At 42.2% G+C, this 21,648-nt stretch overlaps 1 protein-coding gene across 3 annotated transcripts in view; it reads left to right on the top strand.

Moving 5' to 3' along the window:
- Positions 1–21,648, top strand: part of AIDA (axin interactor, dorsalization associated) — a 51,160-nt gene that overhangs the window by 18,743 nt on the left and 10,769 nt on the right. For 2 of the 3 annotated variants that reach the window (XM_050948613.1, XM_050948614.1), the window contains exons 3-7: positions 1,723–1,776; positions 6,055–6,109; positions 9,168–9,263; positions 18,308–18,371; positions 18,869–18,975. In XM_050948613.1, the coding sequence (XP_050804570.1) occupies positions 1,723–1,776; positions 6,055–6,109; positions 9,168–9,263; positions 18,308–18,371; positions 18,869–18,975 (376 nt within the window). The remainder of the gene's footprint in view (positions 1–1,722; positions 1,777–6,054; positions 6,110–9,167; positions 9,264–18,307; positions 18,372–18,868; positions 18,976–21,648) is intronic. The other variant, XM_050948615.1, reaches the window with a different exon arrangement.

The raw sequence follows: 21,648 nt of genomic DNA, 5'->3' as shown, positions 1-21,648 counted from the left end.
TAGCAAGGGAACAATATTAACCAGGACAACTTTAAGTGAGGAGTTACTGTATAAACTACAAGGAATCTATGCCTAGATCAGCACCATCTCATGAGGTGATGTTTAAAACCAAGAAGGCAGGATCACTGTGCAGTAGGTATTGGCTTTTGACTGACATGCATGGCTTGGGAATTGACCTAAATACTGTTGGAATCAGCAGTAGATCAGTCCATTACCTCTTTTCTATTTTTAGGTAGTAAAATTGCTACATGAGGAACCCAAACTCTTTTTTTTTTTTTCTTTTTTTTTTTTCTTTTTAAGACTAGGCAATAACAGATGCATTTATTGGACTTTCACCTGAGAAGCTTTATCACCCATTATATTGAACTTGCTTTTCTCTATAGCTTTATCATAGTCACCATTTTTGTCTTATTGACCATATTATATTTCTCTGTTTCTCTTTGTTAACCTATTGCTAGTTGCTTTGTTTCCATCATTACCAAGATTCTCTTCTAGGTGCTGAATAATCTTGTGACTTTCAAAACTGTAGCCCTTGCACTGAAATACTTTTAATGGGTAGTCTTGACCATTAGTGCCTAGCTGATTGGAAGCTTCGTTCTTCCTGAAAGCTTTTATACTGGTGGCACTGAAGATTATCTGCATCATTGCTTGTAAGCCTTCTACCATTGTCTGTTTCTCTAGCTGGCCACTTTGAGAGATGTAATATATTGAAAGACTCCTCTTCGCTGATGGTGTCTTGTCTAGGGCTCTGGCTCTGGCTCTTTCCTCCACAACTAGATGAACTGAGGCCTTCTAAGGATTCCACCTGTGGTAATCTCACCACAGCATGTCGCGCATTACTTCTGTATATGAAGGGAGAAATTGCAACCTATCCTTGATCAATGGCAATCTTACATGGCTAACAAGCTTTAACTGAAGAGGTCTCTCCTATTTGGGTGAAATTGTTAACCCATTTGAAATTGTTAGCAGTGTTTAAGTACCCTAAAAAGTTTTACAAGACTTGCTTCAAATTCATATGGACTGCTATTCCTAGAATGTTAGCTGTTGCAATTATATGGACCAGTAAGTTGTTGGTTTTCTGTTGTTCAAGGGAGTTCTCTTCTATTCTTCCCCACAACACACAGAGCAAAACACAGACAAACCTATGCTTAAGGTACAATAGGACCTGCTTCTGAGAGATTCTGAGCATCCACAACTTCCACTGAAGGGTGATCAGTATATTTCTCTGGATCAGGTCCTCGTTTAGTTTTGTAATCGGGGGGTGGGGTGGGGAGGCGGGATCTACAAATCTTTCCTGGAAGGGCAAATGGGAACAAGTAATTTCACATTTTCAAAGTCATTGATCTTATTCTCAGACATGTCCCCCATCACTCCCAGAATAATCATAAGGTTTATAAGCAATTTATGGTGTGGGAGGCAGTGCCCCGGTCTGCAGTTCGTTCCCTGACACATTTGTACCGATGAGCTATGTGGAAGGAGTTCAATTGCCAATGGTTATGTAATATTGTCCATTGCACTTTCAGTCTTTGACTTGTATATATTGTTTCTAGATGCCAATATTAAAATAATGTTTGATATTAATATTGCTGTGCAATCAAATTTTTGGGGGTGTGAAAAAGTGTTTGTAAGCTTGTTTTAAAGAAGGGGGCTGTTTTCTTGAATGTAGTTGTATGCAGCTTTAATTGGCAAACAAATGACGTAATTTCCTTCTCTTCCTTACAGAAAACCATAGCTAAAATTGCAACATGCCTAGAATTGCGGAGTGCAGCTTTGCAGGTATAGTAACTTAAAGTATTCTCCTGCCATATCCTGTTCTACTCTTTTTCTTTTGAGTTTTTATGAGTGTCAACCAAAAACATGGGAAGACAATTCTCTATGGAAATCTGATTTGTGCAGTCAGGGAAGTAACTTTGCTTCTTAGTTAAATGTTTCTATTCCTCTCTCTGTTAAGTTTCAGTGGAATGAAGTGGGGAAGTAGGTAGTGTGTAAGGTTTTCCAGATGTAGGCATGATTTCTGGTTGACAAAGTTAGCAATCTCTTTGAATGCTGGGACTTCTACCACCAGGTAGTTGCCTGAAAGTCTCTGAATGCTTACGGGCATTTGTGTGCAATGGGTTTAAATGGGCATGAAACTGCAGGCTTCCTGTTCCTTGTCACTTCATATTCCTTCCATAGAAAATGACAGTCATGGTGGTTTCCACAGGGGCTATACAAACAGGAGCAGAAATAGCACTGGAGTGAACTTTACACAAGCCTAGCTGTTTTCATGCTGTCCCAGCTAGACCTCAAGGAAGCACTTCAGCATTTTTCACTCTGCATAGATTCATGTCCTCACTACTACTCCACCAGAGGAAGTTGTGCAGATACAAATGTGGGGGGCGAAGGGAAGAGAGTTAACTTTAAAAAGGAGGTGAGGGGGACTTCTAACAATGGGAGACGGGGTGACAGAAAATGAATTTAGGCGCTGAACTGCAGTGTAGGTTTTATTTCTTCCATTATTCATCTAAATAAGGTCTTGTAGGAAGTCAATTTAAGATGTTTCTTCCTGCATTTTGACCTTGGATTTTATTCCTTATACCTTTTTACCCCTTTCAGTAGCTAATGAACAAGTTATTTAAAATCCCCTTGTGTTATCCTGGCTGCTTGTGAAACAATAATAGTTACAGTCACAGAAAATGCAGGTAGGGGTTGTACTGCGTGATGGTTTATGGACTGTGTGTGTTAAATATGATTTGATTTATAAGAAATTCCTCAAACTCAGTCTTGCCAGGAAAGAAGCTCTGGCCTTTGTCAAAATTACAGCAGAAAAATCTTGCTTTAAAAATTGTAAAATATAAGCTCTGTTTGCTTTTTGTGACTTTAAACATAATCTAGTGTCCAATATGTGTTAAGACTACAAGGTTTTGATTTAATTTCTGCCTGTGTTAATGCCACATACTTTTTAAGATGGCTGAAGATCTGGGAAGTCTCTTATCTACCTAATCAACAGTGAAGGCTAGCTATATTGATATCCAAAAGAGAGCGCATCCCCACCAATTGAAGAGGAGGCAGGCTCCATGGTATACTTGACAGCACAAGACTGGGAGTCAAGAGTCCTGGGTTTTGTTCCCAGCTCTCCGTTGATTTTCTGTGTTACCTTAACCTCTCTGTTCCTCAGTTTACCAGTCTGTAAACTGAGGGTAATACATACTCACCACTCAAGTCCTTTTGACATCTGTTGATGAAAAGTCCTAAGTATTTTCTTCATCCTCCATTGGCTGAAGAGCCAAGTGGAAGCAGAGCTGACATTTTTATTTTTCCATAGCTGCAGGGAGCTGAAGGTGAAGTGGAATCAGAAACCACTCCCACCCTCTAACCTTCTAGTGGATAAGCTCAAAGAGTGCAGGTCCTTTCTCCCAGCAGCCATTGCGGTAGGACAAAGAGTGAATTCAGAAGCTGCATGCCTGACCCTGAACTGTAGCCGGCCAAAGAGCTGAGTGAGGAGCACACAGCACAGACTGCAACCAGCCTTTTCTCCCTGGGTGCAGCTTCCTTACATGGGGAAGGGAAATAGCAAGGAGCATCCCAAAGCTGCATGATCTGATGTATGCTTTCATCTTAGAATGGGGTTTGTAATGGTGTTGGCGGCTATTTATAATCTGCAACATTAGCTGGTTCATGTTACTCTGCAACTTACCACAGTTCCAATGTGTCTTCCTTGTAACTACTTATAGGGGTGGTAAAGGGAGATCTTCAAACGCTAGTCAGAGCCAGATGCAGCACGGGCAGGGACTGAGCTCTTTGGGGTAGTTAGCAGTATTCAGGTACTTGGGTCTTGGTTGGCTCATCTTTATTTTTTAACCTGGTCACAGGCCTTTGAACAGAAACTGTCACTTGTCCCAAATCATGTGATCACCAGCCAACCCACTCGTTTGTGACCCATACCAGGTTAAATGTAGAGTGAGACCTGATTGACAAGTGCCTGAACCCACTCTGCGGCCAAACTCAGAACATAACTAGTCTAGCGAGAGAACTGATAATCCCTACTGGCTTTAGCTCTGTAGCCTTAGTTCAGAGGGTTATAACCTCATCATTAAAATCTGCACCAACATGAAATTTGAAGCCCCTTTGAACAAATACAAATTATTTTAGTAGTTTTGTGACGCTGTCCTCCAGTCTCCAAACACTGGTGTTTCCTGGCTCATCCTTTCCCAAGCTATGGCTTATGCTAAGCAAGCCACACTTCTCTAGGCAGTAACTCGGGGATTTTATACTGTTTTAGGTTAGGGTCATGGGATTTTTCAATCCACCGTCTCATTTTGGGAAGCCATACACACACTACAGTTACATTATGGCATCCTGTCTGGGACCAAAGTGTCTGATTAGCCTGATCAGCCCCTCCCTTCTGGTGGCATGGTATATAACCCCACTACACTAGCCTCTCTCCTGTGACATGCCCAGCTGCTGCTAACACTTGCGCAGCAACAAGTGGATCCTTAAACTTGGGCCCTATTTGGCCTTATGGAAGCTTTAAGAACAGTGGGTGACCTGGCATTCTGTGGGCGCTCTCATGCAAGGTTGTCATGGTATAATTCCCCACTCTGAACCTTAGCGTCCAAAAGATGGGGTACCAGCATGAATTCCTCTAAGCTCAATTACCAGCTTAGTACTTGTAGTGCTGCCACCAACCAGGAATTCCAGTGCCTGGTACACTCTGGTCCCCCCAAAACCTTGTCCGGGGACCCCCAAGACCCAGTCCCTCTGGATCTTAACACAAGGAAAGTAAACCCTTTCCCTAACCGTTGCCTCTCCCAGGCTTCCCTTCCCTGGGTTACCCTGGAAGATCACTGTGATTCAAACTCCTTGAATCTTAAACAGAGAGGAAAATGCACCTTCCCCCCTCCCAGACTCTCTCTGAGAGAGAAAGTAATCCTAACACAGAGAGAAATTAACCTTTCTCTCCCCCTTCCCTCCTTTCTCCCCACCAGTTCCCTGGTGGATCCAGACCCAGTCCCCTGGGGTCTCACACCAGAATAAAAAAACAATCAGGTTCTTAAACAAGAAAAGCTTTTAATTAAAGAGAGAAAAACAGTAAAAACTATCTTTGTAAATTTAAAATGGAATAGGTACAGGGTCTTTCAGCTATAAACACTGGGAATACCCTCCCAGCCTAAGTATACAAGTACAAATTAAAATCTTTTCAGCAAAATACCAATTTGAACTCCTTTCAGCCAAATACACATTTGAACTCCTTCCAACCAAATACACATTTGCAAATAAAGAAAACAAACATAAGTCTAACTCGCTTTATCTACCCAGTACTCACTATTCTGAACTTATAAGAGCCTGTATCAGAGAGATTGGAGAGAAACCTGGTTGCACGTCTGGTCCCTCTGAGCCCCCAGAGTGAACAACCACCAAAAACTAACAGCACACACAAACTTCCCTCCCTCAAGATTTGAAAGTATCCTGTCCCCTGTTTGGTTCTCTGGTCAGGTTACAGCCAGGCTCACTGTTCTTGTTAACCCTTTCCAGGCAAAAGAGATATGAAGTACTTCTGTTCCATTAACTCTTAACTATCCATTTATGACAAAGGTGTTGAGTATTTTCCGTTCCCTGACTGTAAGTGGAATTTAAGGTACATGCAGGGAGCACTCCATACTGTGCAGGACCAAACCCCATCTGAACCACAGTTCCTAACCCTAGAGCTGATCCTGGGCTTCAGAACACCAAGAGTTTGGAGGGTTTAAGACAGACCTCCCTTGTTATCTTAGCACTCATGTCTGAAAGTGTAAATGAGTTGAATTAGGCTGTTTTGAAATGTTCTCATTTCCAGGCTCACAATATGGAATAAACTTGTTCGCTTCAGGATCATTAAAATGACATTGATATAATAGGGACAAAATTAATGAAAGGTTTGTACTAAAAACCCTCTCGCATAGAGACCCCATAGAGAAAACAGCTCAGAACAGATGGACAAAAGCTGGAACAACCCTGCATGCCCATTCTGAAATAGCAATAGCAACAGACGGTGCATAATGAAACCTAATACTATCTTTCTTTGCAACCTCCTAGTCCACGCAGTCGCAGGAGGAATTTAAGCTGGAGGATCTGAAGAAGCTAGAACCAAGTAAGTAGTATCTGACATTTTAAGTGGGTGATTTTTATAATTACAGTGGAAAGTCTGAAAGTCGCAGTAATGCTGACTAGCCTAAATGTGGGTAGAAAGCAATGCTGTTAAGGTTATTCCTCCAAATGTTTGCTACCACATACATTCTTTAATAACCAGGCTTTAGTGTAGTGCTGGAAGATTTAAATATGGATGTCCTTATACTTCAGTAGTCTAGGAATTTGTCTGGACAGTGCTCTTTAAGGTCACTAATAGTATTATATAGCACAGCAGAATCCATCCAGTGGTTTTCAAACTTTTTTTTCTGGTGACCCAGTTGAAGAAAATTGTTGATGCCCATGACTCAGTGGAGCTGGAGATAAGGGTTGTGGGTGGAGGGGAGGGGGCTCTGGGCTGGGGCAAGGGTGTGAGAGGGGGTCAGAGCTCTGGGTTGGGGGTGCAGACTTTGAGATGAGGGATTTGGGGTGCAGGAGGGGGCTCTGGGTTTTGGGGGGCTCAGAGCTGGGGGATTGGGGCGCAGGCTTACCTCGGGTGGCTCCGTGTCAGTGGTGCAGTGGGAGTACTAAGGCAGGCTTCCTGCCTGTCCTGGCACCGCAAACCACGCTGCGTCCCGGAAGCGGCCAGCAGCAGGTCTGGCTCTTGTCTGCAGGCATTGCCCTCCTCAGCTCCCATTGGCTTCCCTGCCAATGGGAGTGCAGAGCCAGTGCTCAGGGCGGGGGCAGGGCACGGCCTACGAGTCAGATCTGTTGCTGGCCACTTCCGGGGCGCAGTACAGTGTCAGAACTGGTAGGAACTAGCCTGCCTTAGCTGGGGAGCACCGCTGATGGGACTTTTAATGGCCCGGTCAGTGGTGTTGACCAGTGCCGTGGCGACCCAGTTCCTTACTTTCTGTGGCCCAGTACTGGGTCACAACCCACAGTTTGAAAACCACTGCAGTATAGAATACAAATATTTTAAAAATTCTACACTGCTTAGTTGAATCTACAATCTGCATGTATCTTTTTGAACATTGAATTGTAAGCTCAATGGGGTAGGAAACAGGTCTTTCTCTGTACTGTGCCAAGTACATCGGGCCTCAGCAAATGATTCAGAATATACCCTGATACCAAATCAACTATTACCCAACACACTGATGGTATTGTTGTAATGATGTCAAATCCTGCTGAGAAAAATAGAAGGAAGATCAACTCTGGCAAGTCAAGTGTAAAAGTGTAGTTAGGCAAGCCAAAATATATATATATATATATATTTTGGTCTTCTGCTAGTTGCTGTTCAAATTCTAACAGTAAACTTTTTTTAAACTCATCAGAAGCAGGAAGCCTGCCAAACAATCAGTGGGGCCACTGGACGATCGAGGTGCTAAAGGAGCACTCAAGGAAAACAAGACTGTTGTAGAGAAGCTAAATGAATTCTTTAGATTGGTCTTCTCTGTAGAGGATGTGAGGGACATTCCCACACCTGGGACATTCTTTTTAGGTGGCAAATCTGAGGAACTGTCCTAGATTGAAGTGTCAGTTGAGGAGGTTTTGGAATTAATTTATCAATTTAACAGTAATAAAACACCAGGACTTGATGATATTCAACCAAGGATTCTGAAGAACCTCAGATATGAAATTGCAGAACTATCAATTAAATCAGCCTCTGTACTAGTTGACTAGTGGTTAGCTAATGCTCCAGAGGTGATCCTGGTAAGTACAGGTCAGGAAAACTAACTTCTTTACGATAGTTACAGTTTACCTGGTAATAAACAGGATTATCAGACACCTAAATGAACACTGTGTTGGGGAAGAGTCAACACAACTTTTGTAAAGGGAAAATATGTCTCACTAATCTATTAGAATTCTTTGAAGGGGTCGTCAAACATGCACAAGCATGATCTTGTTGTTATAGTGTACTTGGACTTTCAAAAAGCCTTTGAGAAGGTCCCTCACCAAAGGCTCTTAAGCAAAGTGGGCCATCATAGAGTAAGAGGGAAGGTCCTCTCATTGATCAGGAATTGGTTAAAATATAGGAAACAAAGGGTAGGAATAAATGGTCAGTTTTCAGAAGGAAGAGAGGTAAATAGTGGGATCCCTCAAAGATCTATACAGGTACCAGTGGTGTTCAATGTATTTGTAAATATTCTGAAAAGAAGGGATAAACAATGAGGAGACTAAGTTTGCAGATATTACAAAATTACTCAAGACAGTTAAGTCCGAAGCTGAATGTGAAGATTTACAGAGAGATCTCAAAAAATGGGTGATTGCCTCTTTCATTTTGTTGACCAATGTTGATAAATGCAAAGTAATGCAGTTTGAAAAACATAATTCCAACAATATATACATACCAAATGATGGGGTCTAAATTAGCTGTTACCACTCAAGACAGAGATCTTGGAATCATTGTGTATAGTTCTCTGAAAACATCCATTCAATGTGCAATGACAGTCAAAAAAGCGAATTTTAGGAAACATTAGGAAAGGGGTAGATAATAAAACAGAAAATATGATAATGCTACCATATAAATCCATTGTACACTTACCCCTTGAATACAGCATGCAGTTCTGGTTAGCCCATCTCAAAAAAGATATATAAAAATTGGAAAAAGTACAGAAAAGGGGTATGGAAAAGCTTCCATATGTGGAGAGATTAAAAAGACTGAGACTGTTCAACTTAGATGACTAAGCAGGGATATGTAGAGGTCTATAAAATCATGAATAGTGTGGAGAAGGTGAATAAGGAAGTTTTATTTAGCTCGTCACATAACACAAGAAACAGAGGTCACCCAATGAAATTAAGTCAGCAGGTTTAAAACAAACATAAGGAAGTATTTCTTTACACAATGCACAGACCGCTTGTGGAAATCATTGCCAGGTGGCAGTGTGAAGGCCAAAAGTGTAAATGAGTCCCAAAAATAATTAAATAAGTTAATGGAGGATAGGTCCATCAGTGGTTGTTAGCCAAAATGAGATGTAACCACATGCCCTAGTGTCCTTAAATCTCTTGACCATTAGGTTTGGACTGGATGGTAGGATGTATCCACTTGATAAACTGCCCTGTTCTGTTCTTTCCCTCTGAAGCATCTGGCACGGGCCAAAGTCAGAAGACAGGATACTGTGCTAGATGGACCATTGGTCTGACCCAGTATGGCTATGCCTATGTTCTTATGCTGTCAGGTAAATCTCAAACCCTTATGTCCTTAGTCTAATTCAGTAATGACCTGGACCAAATGTTGATATCTCTCAATTCAGAAGTCATTTTTCCATTTTAGAAATAAGCCAAATTTGTGTGCTCCATTCTCCCTTTGGTAATATTAGCCATGACTTAACACCATATATGGTGACTTTGAAGTCACAGGATCTGCAGCCGTGCAAAGTACCATGAATGTCTACAAGACTGTCAACTTCTAATACTTCCTTCATAAACAAATACGTTTTTCCTTTTCCCTAAAAGAGTGAAAACTAGCAAAACCAGACCACTTACTCTAACATGCCTCGCAGTCATATCTCCTACTGGACCGATCTGATATTTCATTGTCATCATGTGATGTCATTGGCATGAGACTAAGCAGAGGTGGTACATTGTCACGTGGCTGTCTGACATTCCGCTCGGATGTCAGACTGCGCCTCACTTGAATTATTGCTTTGGCTAGCCAAAGAGCCTTTTCATATTTTTGCTGACGAAAATATGGAGTCCGGATATTTCAGGGTGTTTCCTTGGAACCAAGAAGGGTATAAAAGCATGTTTTCCTGCTGAGGAGAAACAGCAGTTTCTCTCTATTATATGACTCCCATTCCTATAGTGTGTGAGCACCTCAGAATCTTTAATGTATTTGTCCTTGCAACACCACTGTGAGATAGGGAAATATATTTGGGTGTTGTCCTGCTCAGCGTTAAAGTGCCAAAGTGACATAGGTGCCTAAGTCTAAGTAACTTGCCCAAAGCCTTGTATGAAGTCTGTGGCAGAGCAGGGAATTGAACCCTGGTCGCAAGTCCTGGACCTAACCACTGGGCCATCTTGCCTTCATCTCTGTGGGCACAATTTGCAGCAGTCACAATGCATTTGAAGTCCCTGTGCTTTGGTGGAGGTAGGTTAAGACCTTAATTGAGAAAAGCATCCTTACTGAAGAAAGTACTTAAGCGTGTGCTTACAGTTATGTTTTAAAGAGCTTTCCTGAATTGGGGCCTAAATGCTATTCTTAGAAATGGAAGGCCATATTTTGATCTCTGATACTCCACCTCCCCTGTCTGGCATCCACAACAGTAGATTTGGGATTAGACTATGGTCTGAACTATATATTTCTCCCAGCTATTTACAAAAATAATAAATGTTTCATCAACTACTGATTATAACCTCCATTGTACTTTCAGTGTTTAAGTCTGTAGCAGGCTGTAGTTCTTCAGGCAGCTTCTCTGAGCTGGCCTCTTTAAATTGCCTTCAGCTGGTTCCACCCAGGCAGCTACAAAGTCTTTCAAAGAAACAAACTGAACACAAACAAACCTTCATAGCAAAAGTCCTTTCCTCCCAGGCATCTCTGGGTGCAGTCTTCCAGCTTTGCTCTGCCACTTGGAGGCCAGGTCACACCACTTCAGTCCCTTCTCCTGTGGGTGGGAAAGGTCAGCAGGCAGACAGTCCTTCCCTGAGAGTGTCTCTGTGTAAGGAAAGAGGCACGTTCTATGTTGACCTCTTTTTCAGAATTTATCCTGGGTGGCTGAGAGAGGGGAGCTTTGTCTGACCCTATGCTACAAGCCTCCTCATCCTGAGCCTGTAAAGAACAATAGCCTGGGTTTTCCCAGACATTATCACTCCAGGACCACATCCTCTCTTCTGTCACCTTCCTCTGCCATTTCCTAGGCCCTCCTCTGCTTCAGAATTCCTGGAACAGGGTAACCTGGCCTCTCAGACTTCCCCCTCTGGCCTTAAAGGAAAAGTATTCTCCCTTCAAGTCTTTTGTTGTCAGTATGATCATTTGTGGAGTTAGTGTATTAATATTTTGTTTAGCTTTCTGCTCAGCATATTCTATAAACGAGAACTTCTCAAAGTGAGGGATGGGCCCTGAGGGGAGGGGAGCACGAAATGTATTTTGGGAAGAATACATGAGGCGCTTCAGGGGATGGGAAGGGAACGTACTGCCCACATTTTACCTGCAGCAATGAATAATGAGCAAAGCTGATTCCTCCAGACATCTCAGGCCCTCAGATGGCGCTGTGCATTTGACTCTAGAAGACACTATGCATTTTGATGGATTTCTGTTAAGCTTGCATAGCATTGTACATAGTTGTTGCCATATGTACGTTAATCCGTTTCCTATGATGCAATCTGCACATTTAATTCTAAGCATGGATCAGTAGTGAAGTTTTCAAACGCATTCAACGTTGGCAAGTAGTTAGGCCAATGCTGAATGTCTCTGAAAATCCCCACCTCAGCATTCTACAATGGTCCAAAAGAATGCTGCATAAAAGATTTATAGTGGAATTTTCAAAATTACCTGTTAAAGTTAGGAAAATAAATCCATTGACTTTCAATGGGCTTTGTGTTCCTAACTTCCTTGGATGCTTTCAAAAGTCCCACCATTAGTGGATGTTTGACACAGTTTTTTCAGCTGATGTAAACCAGTATAGCTCAAATCAATGGGGAAACATTAGGTAAGAATCTCACCTGAAATGTAGAACAGAAGTCACTTAGTAATTTAATTTAAAGACGGACAATATTGTGGTATCTTGTTAAAAAGGCTCTATCATGAGAAACATGTTTAAGATATTAAATTACACATTTTGCCTGTGAAGACATATGCTGTTTCTAACTTTAATTCAGTTATTTTACTTACTTTTTACTCATATAGCATAATACTTCACAATATCTGAAATTGTGATCCTGTCAGAGCTATAAGTTTTTCTATTTACAACTGATAACTGTTGTCTGTCCTCCAGTGGCAGCAGAGGTGAATTACTGAATAATTCTTTCGGAGTGTTGTGTATTCATAGTAAAAAGTCTGTTTCTCTCCAAGAACAGAGAAGAATCTAATGCTGCTTATACTTGAAAAATGAAGTGTAAACACTTTTTTTTTTTTCTGATACTGGGTTAATATAAAAGTCTGATCTAGTTTCTTTCTGTCTTTTAGGCTGTGTTCCCTCTTGCAGTTCACTAAGCTTGGATGGTTTCACTTTCAGTGTCTCATACACATTACTGCTTAGCTGTGTTTTCCAGCACTGTAGGGGAATTTTGAAATTCATAAAAACTTCTTCTATTCCTCACCCAAACTGTTGGTAGTGTTTGTGTGCTATTAAAAACTGCTTTCCTCCCAAGAAGCAATAGCTATATCTCCCTTATTGACCTTTCAGGGATTAAGGCACTGGGATGAGGCTCCAGAGATCTAGGTACACTTCTCAGCCTGCCATAGATTCCCTGTGGGACTGTGGGCAAATCTCTTAATCTCACTGTGCCTCAGTTCCTTATCTGAAAAATGGTGATACCCACTTTACTTACAAAGATGAGTGAGTTAGGATGAATTCATTAGTGTTTGAGGTACTCAGTTATTGTGATGATGGCGGGTTATCCTCACTTAGGCAGATAATATCTGTAAAATGATAAGAGTCTCAGATTAAATGTACAGAATCCAAATTATTCTGTCCAGTGAACATTTAAGAGTATTAAACAATTATCAGGTTTTGCAAAGATTTTATACTACAAAACTTAGGTCTGGGCCTAAGCTTAGGTGTACAATGTTTTTAAAGCGCTCTATGCTGTTAGTATTGAAAGCAAAATGTTTGGGCGGTTTAATAGTTTAGTACCAGACCTCCTAAAAAAGGCTGGAACATTACAGAAGAACCTCACTCACTCACCTCAGTGACTGGGAAACTGGTTGTAAATGGTTGGTTGAATTTTCAAATTGGCGAATAAGTCAGCAGACTTCAAAAAGAGAGGCTAATGTGTCATAGAAGGTACTTTTGGTCACTTACAGTAACACTCATTGGATACTTTATAAAATACTTACTAATAAAGTGTTCTGTAGTACATTTGGTAAAAAATAATTAAGTCTTTGTAATACAAGCCCGCCCTACATTCCTCTGTTATGTAAATCTAAGCTGAGAAGTGGAGACTCTCTCTCTTTCTATATTATAAGTCATATCGATTACTGAGGTTTTTTTCTGTAGCAAAAATTGTAAGGGAAAGATTTTTATATGCTATGCTCTGTAACATACATATATTTGAGAGGATATACCCTCAGATGCTTTCAGGTGTCATATGGCAGAGTTAATGACTAAAAGATGTACTTGCAATGGACTGGGAGACTGACTCCTCTGTGCTAAACAGCCATCATCAGGCTTTTGTCTTTGAAAAGGAAGGTTAACACATCCATTGCTAATTGAGATGCATTCTGGGTGATAGAGGAATTTTGCACACACTGCTTTAATGATGATCCTAGCCAACAAAAGTTAATAAATAATTGCAGGTGGTGATGTCTATAGTTAAGGGAGCCTAATGGTTTGCCATCATTAGACTTTTTCTGTTTCTTTATAATTTTGTCAAACTTAAACCATTAGGGCTGAAATTCTCCATGCTATGTGTCTACCACAGGTTGGTTGATCTATTTATTTATTTATTTTTAAGGAAATGTCAGCTAAAACAGTTAAGGTTATCAGCAACATTGGCTACTGGGAGCACATCAAACTTGTTCTATCTTAAGGTTTTATACTGCCGCTCACTACCATAGTATCTGAGACCGACCCACGTAAAATCAATAGAAAGAATAAAGTCTCTAGTGGACTTCATGGAGCAGGGCCGCCCGGGGGGGGGCAAGTGGGGCAATTTGCCCCAGGCCTCGCAGGGGCCCCCACGAGAGTTTTTCGGGGCCCCTGGAGTAGGGTCCTTCACTCGCTTCGGGGACCCCAGGAAACTCTCGCAGGTCCCGGGCCCCTGGAGCTTCTTCTGCTCCGGGTGTTCGGCAGCGGGGGGTCCTTCCGCTCCAGGGTGGAAGGACCCCTCGCCGCCGAAGCAGCGGCCCCCTGCCGCTGAAGACGCCAGGCCCCCTGAATCCTCTGGGGCAGTCCTGTCATGGAGTTTCTGGGGTAGAACTTTTTGGTGGGGGCAAAGGGTCAGTTGGGAAGTTTGTAGGGGTTTGAAAATAAAAGGGGTATTCAAAGTGAGTATCACGTATGGTCAGTGCTTAATTTGTAATGAAAGAGGTGCTGGGGCTCAAGCAATTTCTTTACATTCATAACTGATGCAGTGCTAGAGGTGCTGGGGCAATGAACTGTCAAGCCCAGAGGTGCTGGGGCCCAGCCCTAGCAAGCCCTGCCACAAATTAAGCCCTGCATATGGTGGAAAGGCTTTCTCAAAAAAGAAGGCTTTGCACCACTTTCTAAAGAGGGTCAGACTTGGGATTCACTGGGTCTCCTCTGGAAGTTTGTCCCAGAGCTGGGTCCCCTTCATAGAGAATGCTTGTCTGAACTCTCATGATTCATCCTGGTCTTTGTAATCTGAATGGTCCCGGAGGAGCACAGCTGTTATGCGGGTTCACAGATCAAAGTTTGGTCATTGATGTAGCTGGGACTTGATCCATTCATTGGCTTGAAAATTAGGACCAAGGCCCTAAACTGACATTGGATGCCAACTGGGAGCCAGGGGAAGGAGTTTAGCCCAAGCATGATGTGCTTACGGAAGCCTGAGTCATGGAGAATGGGGACAGCTACATTCTGTTCCAGATGGATGCTGTGAGTCAGTTTCACATTCAGCTTCAGATAAAATAATTTACAGTAATCCAGCTTGAACCAGCTGCTCTTCAGCCAAGAGTTAATTTCCTGTAGGCAATCTGACAGGATCAATGCCAGAGAATGTCAAATCAAGTTCAAGGTTTCAGTCCTTATCTTCAAGGCCTTAGTGGCCTGGGCCCAGGCCACTGCCTAAAATATCACCTAAAGATCCAGGATACAGACTCTGGTCATCAGCTCTGATCTTTGAGTACAGTGGAACTTCCTCCCATAAGAATTAAACTCACTTCCAGGAGATGGAGCTTTCCTGGGGGATGGAGACAGTGGCATGAACTCCAAGAGCTAAGGTCCATGACACACCTGACCACCTTCCACTTAAAGTGAAAGGTGCACTTTGATCTAGTCTTCTCTAATAAATCTATAGCAATATGTGCATTTAAAAAATATTCCCCAAATCAAAATGCTCCCCCACAGCCACACTTTTCTTCCTGGGAGGAGGATGAGAGAATGCATGAACAACACACACGACAGATGTTAATTATGTTGCTGAAGGCCTTAATATACTGTGGTGAATAGGTTCTTCTACTGTGATTATGTAGGCTCGTGTAGGTTTGAGAAAAATGTTATGCCAGAGTAAAATTCTTACAGCTGTTTAGTTGAGACGCTCTGTTACTTCCATTCTTTGGTTGGTGAAGGGATGTTACCCTGGTGTCAGAGATGTGCCCTCTGTGGTTCCCATGACAATTTATCCAAATTTGGGCAAGTTCTGAGCTTCTGAAATCTTGGAGTTGGCACATGCTTATTAGATTTATTGGAATTTGGCAGCTAAGTTCTCTGAAGATTTGGTCTGTACTCTGGGCCTTCTCCATCCTTTCACCATTCATATCTGTGACCAGACTCCACATGTGCCATCCACTCAGAAGGACCAAGCAGGACATTCCTGGCAATTTTCTCCCCACATCCACAGGCTGATGTGGTATCAGGCAAAGGAGCTGAGAGCAGAAGCATCCTGCCTGTGCTCCCTCCTACCAGTACCCAGGCAGCGTGGAGGAGGAAGCTGCCTGACCCTGATCAAATGATATGTGGTGGATGAAGGGCACAGGAACTCAGCAGGGTCAGCAGCTGGGGAGTGGGTGTGGAGGAAGGGAACTGGGGATGTTGTAAGGGGTTTTCTGGGTATCTATCTTGAGATACCTGGGTCTGATTTGCAGACATGCTGAGTAGTGACAGCTGCAACTGAGGTCAGTGGGAGCTGTGCTCTGGATATAAGAAGTGTGTTAAAATGCCAAATGCTCTTAAAAATCAAGCCCTAGGCTTCTCAAATTGGTTTTAAGTTCTGTGCTTCGGTCGCCCAAGTGTAAAATTGGTATAATAAATACCACCTCACAGGGGTGTTGTGAAGATTAAATCATTGATATTTATGAAGAACAAAGATGTGACAAAAACATCATAGAAAACCCCATGAGTAATTAATTGTTCTTTATTTACTGTAGGGTTTGGATGGTGTGCGCAGTGACAGATAGGGATAAAAAATATTGACTAGCTACCCATTCCATGAGCACCATCCATTCGGTGCACAGAATGAGGCAGGGGTGCTGTGGAAGGAAATAGTATGTGGCCGTGTAAGTAAAGATTGTATCATAATGTATACTGTCACAAGGCAGGGCTTCTCCCCAGCTTCTGAAGGATTCACTGCCACCCCTACAGTCTGAGTTTTTTTCATACTTTTAACCAGTCTACCAGAAAACAATTCCTCAGCTCATCCTTCACATCTCTGGTCTTGCTGCCTTCTCTCCTGGGGGACTCTGGCAGTCCTGCTGCTCCTGCTCTGTAACTCTCAGCCAGTTCTGTTCTCACAGCCAGTCCTCCCTCACTGGAATTCCCTTGGTAGTCCCAGGTGCTGCCTCACCCTCTTAAGTGACCAAATGCTCTAACACCCGAGAGGTGGACCTACTTCAGTTACAGGGGCCGGCAGGGCCAGCTTTTGGAAGTGTGAGGCCCAATTTGAACAGTTTCGATGGGGCCTGGCAGGGATGACTTTAAAAAAAACAAACAAAAAACACAAAACACGTTGGGCTTGTATTCACTGAGCGGTGCTCTGAGTCTTCGGCGGCGGGTCCTCCACTCACTCCAGGTCTTTGGCTGCACTGAAGGACCTGCCACCGAAGACCGAAGTACCCACCGTTGAAGTGCTACCGAAGACCCGGAGCGCTGCCAGGTGAGTAAAAATTAAAAAGGTGCCTCTAGCCAGAGAAGGGATTCTCACTGGGCGCGGGGCCCGTTTCAGGGGAATTGGTGGAATAGGCCTAAAGCCGGCCCTACGGGCCGGTTACTCTGTGACCTATACAGTCAAGCGGACCAAACTAAGGCTGCATATGCAACCATAACTCTGGCCTTCCTAATTTTTGAGTGCTTGACTTTAGAACCTTGACACAGTTTTTTGGCTGGAATTTAGATTTAGGAGGAGAATTTCAGAAGCACAAAGAGCAGTTAGGCACCCAAGACCCATGGGGAGTCATTAGCTGTTAGGCACCTAACTGCCATTTGTGCCTTTGAAACTGACTTGGCTGGCTCTTGAACTGGACCCCTGCCATTCAAACTGACAGATTTAAATTGGGGAGTTTCAGCTGGGTTTTCTGTTGATAATATCAGAGGGTGGAGTTTTCAAAAGTGCTGAAGGGAGGTAGGTCCCCAGCTGAGGTGCTTCTGAAAATCCCACTCTCAGTTTTTGAATCCACTAGTTTAAAAAAAAAAATGCATGTGTGAGAGAGAGTAAGACCCCATAATTGAAATAGGTAAGTTTCCTGTACTAAGCGCAGAGCTGCAAATTTGCTGCTGCTTTCCTGGGAGCAACTACTACCTTCAGTATCCACTGGTTTGCTAAGGATCTCATGTTAATCTTTGTTGTGCTTTGAATTTTCCTGGCTCTTCATGTTAGCCTGCCTCGTATGCCTACGTGGGTTAGCAAGTCTCAGCCATATTACACTTCAACAGCAGCACAGTAGGACCTTAATAGTATCTGTTCTAGATGTACTTAATTTGTATTTGCTATAAATGTACTGTAGGTGTTTAAGAAATGTCAGTTCTGGGGAATTGCCAACTGGTTGGAGCTGATACCTGTAATGCTAACATTCCTTTTGAGAACTCCTGCCATGTATTGCCAGTACCAAAGTTATTGTCCTTGGATTGCTCCCACTACATTAAGGCCCATTGTTTCTCTTCATATTCCTTTTGTTATGAACATTGCTTCGCTGACAAAGTACATGTGGCTAAACCCTCGCCTTTCTGGGTAGCTGCATCATTTTGAGCTAAGCTATTATGCGGAAGTGACCATTATTGTGATGTAATTCTAGTTCTACTGTCACTGGCTCTTTGGTGCATTTTGATGCATCTGTCACGAGTGCACCATGATAATGGACACAGCACTATTAAGTTGTGCAGGGTGGTTTGGGTTTTTTGAGTAAACTTGGTTTTCTTAGCAAATGAAGCCTGCTTTTTTTTCTTTATAGTCTTAAAGAATATCCTCACCTATAATAAAGAATTCCCCTTTGATGTTCAGCCTGTCCCACTCAGGTAAGGAAAATTGTGGATTTGTACATGTAAAAACCGAATTGGTATGAAAGGCAGCATGGTCTAGTAGTTAGAGGGGAAAAAAGTAGGCGACATCAACTCCTTGGATCACATACTTGCCATGCTGCCTTGGTAAGACAATTTTTTGAAAGCAGCCTCTAATTTTGGGGTGCCTAAACTTTGATGCTCATAGCCTTTTTTCATGCCTCAGATCTGCTAAAACATTCAATGTCACTTGAAATTAGTGGAAAAATCAGGTCCTTGGTATCCAAATTTAGAGTCCACTGAAATTTGGCCCATAATCTCTCTGTGTCTAATTTGATTGCTAGCTTTGCAGGCTCAATTTGGTTAGTGCATATAGCATTCAGATGATCAAAAGTACTAAGTGTGTGTGTTGGGATAATGTGTTGCTTCTGTGCTAAACCTGGGGATGGTGACTTTTTTTCTATTGATAAACTTTATTTTAAGACAAGTCACTAGGGTTTGTGTGTTTCTTACAGGAAGATTTTAGCACCTGGAGAAGAGGAGAACTTAGAATTTGAGGAAGATGATGAGGAAGGTGGAGCTGGAGCAGGGTCTCCAGATTCTTTTCCTGCTAGAGTTCCAGGTAGGGTGACCAGCTTCATCATCTGAAATATTTCATACACCAAGGAAGGGACATGAGACTTGTTTAGAAGCTGTTATAAGGGGAAGCCATTTCCAGTCACTCCTGAATCACCTTCAACAGTACTTCTCGAATGGTTAGACACCAAAGCAATAAATATCACATAGGAATCTTGGACTGGCGGCTGAACCAGATGGAGTTAATCAGTGAGAGCAATATTTCTCCCTTCAGTGAGGAGATGGAAATTATAGCTGGGTATTTTCTGTCTTGCTTTCATGGTGCATCGTTTGTGTGAGAGACTAGTTTGAATTAAACCATTATGGGGATGTTGCTTTGGTTTTGCTATCCAAAGGATAAATCACTATCCATATGAAAGCAGTTGATACATCTACAGGTCCTAGTGAGGACACAGCTTGTCAATTACATTTTTGTCCCCTGAAGAGTCTAATTTTCCACTCTTATCCCCATGAATCAGAGGGATTTTGTTATCCTTATTGTTTCTCATTTCTTCAGAGCAAATTACCAAATTTAAGTTCTGGGAAGGGGGAAAAATTTTGGTACTAGAATTGTAGGCAGCATAATTGGGGCAGGGACTCTCCATCTGTGCAGACACAGTGCCGAGCATGATAGGTCCCCGATATTGATTTATTTGGGCCTCTGGATGCCACTATAACATAAATGATTCATGTATGCAACTGCTGATTTTAGTATAAGTATGAAAGCTTAATGCCAGTGTGCAGACTACACACGACTAACTTTCTGGTACAGTATATAACTGCAATTTCTGAATGCTGTTGTCTTGCTGTACCTCTGTTATCATAAGAAACTGTATATATGAGTTCTGTCAGTTTCAAACAAGCATGTCCCAGGGTATTGCTTTTGTCTTCCCCTCTGTGTGGCTGTATGTCTGTGTTGTCTTTGTTGTTTGTCACCTCTGATGTTCTATTGATGAGAAGTAACTTGAAAAATTGTAGTTGAAGATATCCTCAGTGAATCTAAGGATTAAATCCTACACATAGTAAGGGAACTTCTTTTGTAGCCAAATGATCTTACCTTAGTAAGAAGCAAAATGGCCACGGTGGTTTGGGGTAGAGGGAGATGCTTAAATAAAACAGAGTGCCTAACATTTAACACACTGGTTACTTAGAATGCTTAAAGTAGGTAAAGAGCTGGAAGGGGAAATGTGAAACTATTGTATTTAGGTCGCCCGTTTTGTGTCCTGCCGATATTGGCAGCAATTGAAAGATACCACCATTTAGTGGGTGATGCCACTAAGAATTGGGCGAAGGCCTGCAGTTCAATTCACAGGTGTTTCCAGTGCAAAACTACCACAATTAAAAATACACCGATGCCAATTTTGGACACCAAGAATGAACCACAGAGTCTGAATTAACATTTCATTCCAGGAGGTGGCATCTTCATTTTAGAGTTGGTGAAGGTACAATGGCAGAGCAGTGTGGAGAAGCTTATACTGGCCTCCCAGTGACGCACCTGTTCTGAGGGTAAATAGACAGAGCTCTGAACCCACCACCTCTCTAGCTCTCTGAACCCACCACCTCTTAAAGAAGTATTCAGTTCACATTAACAGAACACAGCTCTGTTCTGAAAAGTAATGAGGTACAAATGGAACCTTCTTACTTAGCAGATGTGTTCCCGGGGTGTAGTCACATCTGCTGATGGTTACAGAAATGTGTTTACTGCTTTTAGTCCTCCATGTACATCATAAACAGCACTGTTACTAAGCTGCAATCCAATACACCTTTGCAACCCCACTGAAGGCAATGAAACTGTGCAGGTGCCACTAATTAGGAACCTGTACAACCTTTAATACAAGTGATGTCAAGAAGGGAAGAACCTAGCTTGACATTGAAGCCAAATTGGGTTTGCAGGGTTGACTGTTAGAAAAGACAAATATTTATTGGTAAACCTAGCACGCTAGAGATATTATCAGAGTGAGATAATACAAATTAGGCCCCACAGAGCCATTTGTACCAAATCACTTTTCAGGATAGGACCACACTTGAAGAGTAGGTAAGGGCACCCTATAAACTTAGTATTAACACATTTCGTTTGTTGCCCAACTTGCATCATGAAATGCACACCCTGCTTTCACTTAGTTTGAAGTTGCCTTCAAAAAGGAAGTCAGCCTTAATGCAAACAATCTAACAGCCTTGAATTGTCTTGCCACTTGGTACAATCTGGGGTTCTTTTGCCTTTTGTACGGGAGTATTTGTGTGGCACAATGTTTGACAATTTGGTGACCTAATTACTTAACCTTGGATGTTGGCTTGTCGCTTTTCTGTGGACAATAAGACTCAATCTAAAATAAATTATTCACAGAACCTCCTGATCTGAGACTTATAAATCTAAGCAACAGACTGTCCCAGTTGATTCAATAGGTTACATTGTACTTTCCTCACTTATAAACTTTGCTTCTGTATGCTTTTAATTCACATTAGATTACTGTATTGTCTAATTGTCCATGGTTTTGTCTTCTGCATGCATGGCTTCATCATGCTAAACCATTCTAACATCTGCTAACTCAGGAGTCATTGAAGGTATGGTAACATTTTAATGTGTATAGTCATTGCTGTGGCGTCTTTCATTTATATCTTAATTCCAAGTGTCAAAGTATAATTATTTTCATGATGAAAGAATTGGGGGCTTCTCTGTGTA

This window comes from Gopherus flavomarginatus, chromosome 4 (genome assembly GCF_025201925.1).
Source record: "Gopherus flavomarginatus isolate rGopFla2 chromosome 4, rGopFla2.mat.asm, whole genome shotgun sequence".
Classification (NCBI taxonomy): Eukaryota; Metazoa; Chordata; order Testudines; family Testudinidae; genus Gopherus; species Gopherus flavomarginatus.
The sequence above is the reverse complement of the archived record's forward strand: the minus strand, read 5'-3'. Positions and strand labels throughout refer to the sequence as shown.